The sequence below is a fragment of the Ciona robusta genome, chromosome 6 (assembly GCF_009617815.1).
Source record: "Ciona robusta chromosome 6, ASM961781v2".
Taxonomy (NCBI): domain Eukaryota; kingdom Metazoa; phylum Chordata; class Ascidiacea; order Phlebobranchia; family Cionidae; genus Ciona; species Ciona robusta.
In genome coordinates, this window is record NC_143240.1 from 520,836 (window position 1) to 530,981 (window position 10,146).

Consider the following 10,146-nt stretch of genomic DNA (forward strand, 5'->3'; position numbering starts at 1 on the left):
TAAAATTCAGTCGTTTTACGCTGCGAGCTGTAAGCGTTGTACAGTTGTCACAGGTGTTGTTTACTGTGTACGCTGAAAACGAGGATGTACCATTAAAAAAATAGAAAAGGTCTTTTGATAGATGGTATGTTGAAAATATAGTAAGGTGGGGGTAAGATGGGACCTGCTTTTATTTTATTTTCTTATCCCATTAAGTAGTAAATAAAGAATATTTTTAGAGTAATATACCCGTTTTAAAACAGAAAAACCTCTCAAAGAGAGTGTTGTCTTAATACAATTGTAAAAATTGTCAACTTTAAGAACTCAGTAAATATGTGTATTTCACATATTGTCAACTTACCTTTTTTTCAAAACTGCAAGCAATAGTTTTAGTGACAGTGTTTATTATCGACAGCGAGGATATATATATATATATGTTATTTGGAAACTACTTTATATTTAGGTTTTACCAAAGTTACAGTTAAAAAGCTTTTACCCAAAAACTGTCTGAAAAAACTCCCACTTTACAAGTCAGTAAACAAGTTTGGAATACCATCTGATGGACAAAATACACACTGATAGAAAATATATACAGCTATGATTTTGTCGTTAAGCATATTTGCAGTTATTATATCGTGTTCGTATGGACAAAACACGAATACGAGTACAATATACACACCAACGGCATGGGGAGATGCGTTTAAGGTATGTATGTATATATGTTATAGTATAGGTTTTAATATAGTAGGGTGAGGGAAGATGGGACACCTTTTCGTTTAGTTTTCTCTTTTCATTTGGCAGTAAACAAAGAACATTCAATGAATTATAAAACCGTATCCTCACGACTTCCACAGACCGTTGTTAATTGTTTAAAACACGATCAGGCTATTTGGATATTATGTATTAAAGGTGTCCCATCTTCCCCCACCCTACTATATCATTTTTACACATAGCGTGTTACAACGACTGTCGTTTTGTTGCAATTTTTCCAATTTCGAAGGTTTAATAAGTTTAATTTCCGTTATCGCATTGAAAAACAAATAAATAATATATGTTTATTAAATGTTCTGATATTTTTGTAATTTTGCTTGTACGAAAAAAATGTTTTTTTAAAAAAAAGAATAGATAGTACGTGAATATATCAATTGAATGTATCAATTCGGTTCTAGCATGAGTGCGCTATCAGGGTGTTAGGATAATAGGCTAACGTATAGGCCTGGATTTCCTGGTTTGCCTCACCGTAGAAACTCATTTACATAACAATGTATGTAAGCCATTTACTTTTTCTCGTAAAGCTAAACCAGCGGTAAAAATCCACATAAACACATAATTTTATTATTTAACTCTTTTCTAGTAAGTAATCTATAAAACGGAAATTGTTACAATTTTAAATTACGACTGACATTCATTTCATTGCAGGGTGATATCAAAATACCAATTAATCAACAAACAAGCAATGGTTGGAGAATCAGGTTACTGATTTATTCACCTATACCTAGAATAGAGGTATGTTGTCAGGCATATTAAAACGACGTTATTTTTAACTTTTAATTTAAACGATATATAGTAGGGTCGAGGAGACGAGAAACCGTTAGCACATAATGTCCAAATATCCTGACCGTGTTTTTAACAACTAACAACAGTTTATGGGAGTCGTGAGGGTATACGGTTTTATGATTCTTTGAATGTTTTTTATTCACTACCAAATGATACGAGAAAATAGAATGAAAGCGCCCTATCTTTTCCACATTAATATATATAGTGGGTGGGGAAATTGGGACACTTAAGCACATATTTTAACAGTGAATTTTAATAGGTAATAAAAGTAATAAGCTTGACGCGCGCTATATAAATTACTGACAAACTGTCGTACAATGTTGTCAAATTTTTGTTTGTTTCTTATATAAAACATAATAAAAGGTGCCATATTACCCCATGTCCCATTTTACCCCACGTGTCAATTGTAGTTAGAGGCAATGGGTAAAGTGACGTTGCTTATAGGTCTTAAGATGCTGTTGTTGTTTTTTGTAAAATTAATAAATGAAAATTATTTATCCTCATGCGGGGGGCATCGTCATAACTTATAACACAGCTGTCCAATGTCATACACCCCGTGTCCCTTACGTGTTACCACGTATGCAACTTAGAAAGTAATTTTTTTTGGAAGCGTATACAATTGTTTTGTAATAAGCTTGAAAAAATTGTCTACAATATTGTAAAATATATAGTAGGTTGGGGCAAGGCGGAACATTTTTTTTTGTCTCATTTGTATATTACAAGAATTTAATGTAAATGTGAATTTATTTTTCTTGCATGGAGGGCCGACAACAGCAGCAATAACATGGATGTTCTGTTTCATACACTTCCGAAATGTTTGTACTGAAACATGCTGGTCGTCTTTATAATGCTGTTGTATTAGAAACGAGAGCATACGAACTATTTATGTTGTTTTCTGTTTCAACCAGTGTTGGACGGGCATTGTTGAAGAAGCAGAAATCGGCGAAACGACAAGCGAGTTTACAATCGTTAATAAACCTTACAATAAAGTGCTTCAAGTTGGAACAATCTTACTGGTAAGAAAAATCTTTATATAGTAGGGTGGGGGAAGATGGGACACCTTTAGCACTTAATATCCAGATATTCTGATCGTGTTTTAAACAATAAACAACGGTCTATGAGAGTCACGAGGACATAGTTTCATATTTCTTTGAATGTTCTTTGTTTACTACTAAATGGGACGAGAAAATAGAGTTTAAAAGTGTCCTATCTTCCCCCATGCTACTGTAGATAAAAAAATGCATTTAGTGGGCGCATGAAAGCAATGGAAGTTAAAACTACGAGGGCAAATACAAACAGATACCCCTAACGCATATTTGACGTAAAATTCACACGTATGATGGTCCTTAACATTAAAAGACAGCATGTTGGCGAGAAACTGGTATGATAGTTTCTTAACCGCCATAAACGGGATTTTAACAAACGTTTGACGCATTTGTTAATGCATTTTCAGTGTCTACAAAAAGTTTTTCCTAACAAAGCGAAATTTTAGGTTAATATACTATTATGTCTTCGCAGGTAAACTTCATCGCAAGCTTTCCTACAGGAGTTTACAGTTTAATCTCTCCACCAATTGTTATAAGATTTCAAGGCAACATAATTTTTCGCAGCTCCGGGGCTTCCCGTACAGCGAGGACTCCAGAGGCAATTTCAACAACAGATTTGCTTTCATTTCTAAACAGGTTAAATTTACAAAAAAAACAAACAAAACTTTTAATATGCTGTTACTATTCACTATATTATCACAACTAATCTATTCCATAAGTTTTTAACAAATACATAACATTTTTTTCATAGTTTTAATATAAGGTTAGCCAAGAACAATTTAAAACTGTTCTCATGGAACATAGAAAGGAATAAGTACAGACTGTTTATAATTAACGTCACACAAATTTTTAACCTTTGGAAAAATACAGATAAATATTCCTGTGGTTTAGGTTTCAAAATGTACAGAGTACAGTTTACAGTGAATAAAAAAGCACTTGTCACAAATGCTTTGTATCAATCAAAGCGATATCCTGTGAATTGGTTTGTCTGGACCGCTAACGTGGTTATCCTGCGGATTAATCACGCGTCTGCCTTTTGTTTTACTGTATAGCCTCTCGCCTAATTCTTTTGTTTCATCGGAGCAACTTACGCCCCAGATAATTTGCGTATGGAAACGTCTATTGTATGCTTGATAACGAGCAGTCATGGAGTTTAACACTTCGTGCGCTAGCCATTGTATCTCGCATATAAATCGTCGTCCCATTTGGTTCAAAACTCAAAGTATCGCAAGTGTTTGGAGTTTAGTAGTCATGATGCTATATGGCTTACAGTTTATTGTTATGTGTTGTACGTTTCTAGAAAGGTGTTTGTATTTCTATTTGAATAAGGTTGTGTATGTTAAGAATAAACGTCGTGTACCATCTGATCAAGGTACTAGTGTGTTGTCTTTTAAGAGAACTTCCGAGTCAGAATCCCAAACTAAACCACGTCGTATCGTGACCTTCCGACACACGTGACAGCACTAAGCAAGTTTGGTTGATATTTGTCATTTTTAAAGTTGGTATAACACTGTCAAAACAAACAGTTTGCGTGTTCATAATATTTTATCTGGAAAACATTTTTAGTTTTATAAAATTATTTTTATTTAATGAATAAAACATGTTTAACCTCACATGGTGGGCAATAACAGTCATTATAAGTTATAACATGAGTGTATTGCAGTTTGGAAGCAGAAATAAATTCCAATTCAACAAATAATGGCAACACTACAAATACTGAGAACACTGAAAATAATGGCAGCGGTCAAAATGCTGATAATATTCAACCTTCTGCAACAACAACAGAATCTCAAAACAACTCAGCAACAACAAACATATCAACAACAACAACAACAAGACCAACAATAATAACACAACGCCCTAGAAACCCAGTTCCAATTCCTGCAGTTACAAAGTACAACTACACAGAAATTCTACACAAATCTTTACTTTTCTATGAAGCCCAGAGATCAGGTAGATTACCAACAGGAAATAGAATTCCTTGGAGAGGAAATTCAGCCATGAATGACAGAGGAAATAATGGGGAAGATTTGACTGGTTAGTACAAATGAAAAATGAAAAATTAATGAAAAATTAATCACTCACAAAGTAACATGCATGGTAACTCTGACATGAGGTATATGAAACAGAAAATGAATGAATGAATGTAAATTATTTTATCTCCAAGTGGCCGGAAAACGACAGTCGATATAACAGGGATGTTCTGTTTTATACACCTCATGCCAACTTTCAATTTACCATGTATGTTACTTTGTAAGTGATTTTTTTCATTTTTGTATGTATGGGTGATAATTTGGACAACCATAATTCATTTTATTCCGGTTAAATACTACTATATTGATAAATTGCCAGAAGAGCTGTTATATTATCAATTTTAATCTTGTCTGCCTTTTTTGCAGGTGGTTACTATGATGCAGGTGACCATGTAAAGTTTGGGTTTCCTATGGCATTCAGCATCACTTTGTTAGCATGGGGCGTGGTGGAGTACTGGGACGTATACAGAACAACAGGGGAATTGGATAATGCAATTGATGCATTGAAATGGGGAACTGATTACTTGTTAAAGGCTCATGTCGCTCCTAATGTATTGTATGGCCAGGTGTGTTATTGTTGCTATTATTAAATAAATGAATGAATGAATGTAAGAAACCTACATTATATTTGTGTGGGGGGAATATGAGAGAGGATATAACTCGGGTGTTTTGTTTTATACACCTCATGCCAGCTTTTGAGTTACAACGTATGTAACTTTATAAGTGATAGTTCTTTTATGTATGGCTGACAGTGACAAATTTAGATAATTTTAGAGAGCAAAAATTGTTAAGCATATTGTCCAAATACATATACACCCCTAATGGTATCGTGATAAGCATTAAACCAGTGTGTGCCGGTCAACTTAAGTTTAACTTGCTTTTATGCAGGTTGGTGATGGTGTAGCTGACCATAGATATTGGGGAAGACCTGAAGATATGCCTTCTGGTAACAGACCTGCATTTAAAGTGGATAGAAGGAAGCCAGGCACAGACTTGGCTGCAGAAACAGCAGCAGCAATGGCAGCTACTTCACTTGCGATAAGAAGAAAAGCAAATGGTAACATTTAGGATGTGTATTTACTATTTTTTATGTTTTTCTTGATACCTTATGCTTACTGTTGAGTAATTTGGCGCTGAGAGATAGAGGTTAGCGCACCAACCTCTAGCCCATAGGTCCAAGCTATTACTATTGTGGGCATGTGTGTTCTTGGGTGAGACACTTAACGGCAACTACTCAAATCCAGTAGTTAATAATGGATTGTCTGCTATACATACAGTGGCCTTTGGGTTTTCTAAATTGTCTGCGTTAAAAAAAAATAGTGAAAAAATCTTCCAAAACTAATCACCCAGAAAGTTGTTTACGAGATAATAACTCGAAACCAGCATTAAGGGTATGAAACTAAAAATTATTCTTAAAACGTCTTCTGTTGCCTTACCACCGGACTATAAACAAGTTACATTCAAAAAGTGAAAATATTTTAATTTTTAGGTTCAGAGACACCTTATGTTCGAAACTTAATAACTCATGCAAAACAACTTTTTAATTTCGCCACAACTTATCGTAAGCTGTATCACGTTTCAATTCCTGGAGCTAAAAAGTTTTACAAATCTACAAGTTTTAAAGATGAGCTGATTTGGGCTGCATTGTGGATATATAGAGCTACTGGAGAGGACAAATATATTAGGGATGTAAGTTAACAATGTAATGTTTGGTTTTAAATGGTTGTGTATATTTATAATAACAAATTTTATTTGTCTCTTTGATTTTGGTAGCAAAGATTTAGAACTATTTTAAACGAAAAGACAGGATATAGAACAACAGTTGTTAAAACACGCTTATAATTAAAAACATATTTACTGAACACATATTATTGGCATTTTATGCTTTCAATACTGATTATGATTTTTTACCAATTTATTGATTATACTGCATATTATTTGTTATGTATAACGGTAATTTATAGTTCTCTTTAAACTTTTAGTGTGATATTCTGATTAACAACTGTCATTTCATTGATAATTTGTCATCTTTTTAATTTTGAATATGTATAGTTATATACTGTTCTGACCTTTTTTACTGATTTCGAATATACTGTTATTATTCATTAATATTACCTTTATTTCTTCAAAGAGATTAATAAGGCTGTTTTTAATTTTGTTTATTTAAGTTATTAACTTGTTATTAATATTATAGCAAAATGCTATTAATGTTATTATTACTTCAACCAAGGAGATTACTAAAGCAATTATTTGTATATTTACTTTAACACAGGCTGAGGGAAAATACATGAATTGGGGATTGTTTCAGCTTCCTCATAAGTTAAGGTTTTCATGGGATGATAAAAAAGCCGGTGTTCAGATGTTAATGGTGCAGGTAAGAATTTAAAGTTATCCGCCACCGTAGGTTTGTTAGCACGCCTGCTTCCAACCCAAGAAGTTGTCTAAATTGTCAGTTTTAGAAAAAGGAGAAAAACACTCACAAAATTTCATATGTGGTAACTTGTAAGTGGACATGAGGTGTATGAAACAGAATATATGTTATATTGACTGTCATTGCTCTGCCATGTAAGGAAAAATAAGTTTTATTTATTCATTAATAGGCAAACACTGTTCAGATATAAATGAATGAATAAATAAATGTAACTTACTTTATCCTTGCGTGGTCGGAAACGACGGTCGTTATAACACGGGCGTGCACCTCGTGCTCGCTTGCGAGTTATCATGTATGTTACTTTGTGGGTGATTATTTGTTTTGATTTTTTCATTTATTTTACGTATGGCTGATAATTTGGACAACCCATTAGTGACCACTGGGTTGGAGCAATTGTCGTTAAATGTCTTGCCCAAGGACACATACGCCCACAATGGTAGCCGTTTCTAGCCAACTTTATTCTCCCATGGCGCAGAAATGACAGTCAATATAACACAGGTGTTCTGTTTCATACAGCTTGTGCCAGCTTACCACTTCTGAAACTTTGAGGGTGTTTTTTCTTAAACTAACAATTTAGACAAAGACTGGGTTGAAGGCAAGCGTGCTAACCACTTTGCTACGGCCCCGCACATCAACAAAACATAACCATCAAATTTTACAGGTTTCCAGGAATCTTGGTTATGGAGCAAAACGTACTGTCAAGAATTATTGTTCTTCTGTGAGGTCACGAAACACTAATTACACAGAAGGAGGTCTTTTATATCTTCATGAATGGAGCCCTTTAAGATATGCTGGTGAGATAAGTGTTATCAACATTTCGGGAATACAAATGAATGAATGTATGTAACTTGTTTTTTGCTCAATTGGCCGGAAACGACAGTCGTTATAACACGGGTGTTCTGTTTCTTACACCTTGTGCCAGCTTTAGGGTTACCATGTATGTTACTTTGTGGTGATTTTTTGGTTTGCTACAAACACATTATACAGATTGATTTAGCTAACTAATGGTAATAATAACACAGTGGTTAGAGGGCCTGCCTCTAGCTAAAAAAATACTAGTTCTAAGCCTGGCTCTTTTACATATAGGGTAGCTGTAAGCTGGCACAAGGTGTATGAAACAGAACATGCATGTTATATCGACTGTCGTTGTCCTGTCAACTTAGAATAAACTTTGCCATAATTTATTGTAAATGAATGAAACTTTTGCAACACATCCAGAATCTGAGTCTATTTCATAGCTGTACTTAAAAAGTTTTTTTTCTTAGCAAACACAGCATTTATTTGCTTGATGGCATCAAATGCTGGTATCGATTCGGAGGTGAACGCAGCTTGGGCACGACGTCAGATCCACTATATGTTAGGTGACAGTGGGAGAAGTTATGTTGTTGGGTTTGGAACCCGATCACCACAAAGACCTCATCATAGATCAAGCTCATGCCCACCTAGACCACAGCAGTATGTAGTTTTATAGACATTGAGTATTAGCGCGCCTGCCTGTAACCCAGAGGTAATGGGTTCAAGGCTTGGCGCTGATATCATTGTGGGCGCATGTGTCATTGGGAAAGACACTTAACAGCAATTGCTTCAACCCAGTGGTCACTAATGGGTTGTCCAAATTATCAGCTATACATACATAACAAAACGAAAAAATCCTCCTCCCAAAAATAATCACCCACTAAGTAACATATGCGGTAACTTGCAAGCAAAACTAGGTGTATGAAACAGAATACCCGCGTTATAACGACTGTTGTTGCTCCAGCATAAAAATGAATGAATGAAATGTATATCCTCGGGTGGCCAGAAAACGACAGTCGTTATAACATAAGTGTTCATACACCTCGTTCCAGCTTATGAGTTACCATGTATCTTACTTTGTGAGTGATTATTTTTTTGGATTTTTTATGTAAGGCTGATAATTTGGACAACCCATTAATGACCACTGGGTTGGAGCAATTGCCGCATGTCACTCAAAAGGCTAAATGCTGAATATATTTTAGATGTAACTGGGCAAGCGAAGAGAGTCCACAACCAAACCACTTTGTGTTAAATGGAGCACTTGTAGGGGGTCCTGACTATAATGATAATTTTCAAGACAGAAGAAATAATTTTAAGCAAAGTGAAGTTGCTTTAGATTATAATGCTGGTTTTCAAGTGAGTGAATTATTGTGTTAAGTGTGGGCGAGACATTTAACCACAGTTTACCCCATTCATCATAATGATGAAAAAGATTTACTATGTTTGATAATAATAATAATACCTTTATTTGTCTCTTCGATTACGGTAGCAAAGATTTAGAAATATTTTATACAAAAAGGCACTATATAACGATAAAACAACAGTTGGTAAATGACAATGAGTGTAATTGCATTTTATAAATATACCCCTAGATTTTGTTAAAAATTTAAAAAAGTCAGACATTAAAATAAGGTTACACTCTTAATAACTAAGGTGGAAAAAAATCAAGGTGCCAACGTTTAGTAAATAAGTCAAAATAAACTAAACTACATTACCAGGGCGCTGTAGCTGCACTTCAGTATCAAGCAGTTTTTCCCAACCTTGAAATTCTTCGCAACCATGAGCCCTGGTTTTCACCTCACAGCACTGTTGGAACAAGTACTACCATTAGACCAAGAGGATCTGCTACTGCTGTTTCCCCACAAATTTTAGTTTTTATACTATCAGTTTTTCCATCAATATTTTTAACTTACTCCTAAGGATAATATTATATAATGTTTTTTCTGTTTAATTCTTTAAAAATATTAGCCAAGATTCTATTATTATAAATGCAGAGAAGGGAATCAACAGAATGACAGTCGTTAAAACACACTATTGGTAAAAGGTGTGGAAAAGAGTCAAACCATGGCCATTAAACCCAAAAGTACTTGTAAACTGCTTTCCTCTGTGCTGAAACTATACAAGATTTTTAAAAATCAACTTTGCTTTTTCACAGCTTTGTACAGCCTAAAGCAGTGGTTCTTAAACTATGGAAAATAAACAAAATTCACCAAAAAGCTAAATAATTTCTAAACATACTTGGTCTCATAAACATACGTCGTCTCATAAGCTGGCACGAGGTGTATGAAACTAAACTCGTGTATAA

The 10,146-nt window shown here is 34.4% G+C and overlaps 2 protein-coding genes across 3 annotated transcripts in view; both read left to right on the forward strand.

The window, feature by feature from the left end:
- The first annotated feature begins 407 nt into the window (after positions 1-407).
- LOC149734622 (uncharacterized) lies at positions 408-10,057 on the forward strand. Of its 2 annotated transcripts, none has more exons than XM_089879870.1 (13): positions 408-684; positions 1,399-1,485; positions 2,445-2,552; positions 3,055-3,218; positions 4,246-4,619; positions 4,982-5,181; positions 5,504-5,672; positions 6,105-6,304; positions 6,888-6,989; positions 7,708-7,885; positions 8,312-8,501; positions 9,044-9,197; positions 9,560-10,057. In XM_089879870.1, the coding sequence occupies exons 1-13, from the start codon at positions 577-579 to the stop codon at positions 9,758-9,760; spliced, it is 2,235 nt and encodes a 744-aa protein (XP_089735996.1). In that variant the 5' UTR covers positions 408-576; the 3' UTR covers positions 9,761-10,057. The 2 variants fall into 2 exon arrangements, with proteins under 2 accessions (XP_089735996.1, XP_089735997.1); XM_089879871.1 differs by having other exon boundaries at positions 409-684; positions 7,708-7,840.
- Positions 3,897-10,146, forward strand: part of LOC149734623 (7SK snRNA methylphosphate capping enzyme-like) — a 113,952-nt gene continuing 107,702 nt past the window's right edge. Inside the window, exon 1 of the mRNA XM_089879872.1 lies at positions 3,897-3,911. The gene's annotated coding sequence lies outside the window, so the exon portion shown is untranslated. The remainder of the gene's footprint in view (positions 3,912-10,146) is intronic.

What these genes read in the sequence shown, in the direction of transcription:
- LOC149734622 (XM_089879870.1), top strand. Translation starts at nt 577, where the DNA reads ATGATTTTGTCGTTAAGCATATTTGCAGTTATTATATCGTGTTCGTAT. An exon ending in TAATGGGGAAGATTTGACTG is followed by an intron (nt 4,620 to 4,981) that starts GTTAGTACAAAT and finishes CCTTTTTTGCAG; the next exon opens with GTGGTTACTATGATGCAGGT. An exon ending in TTCAGATGTTAATGGTGCAG is followed by an intron (nt 6,990 to 7,707) that starts GTAAGAATTTAA and finishes CAAATTTTACAG; the next exon opens with GTTTCCAGGAATCTTGGTTA.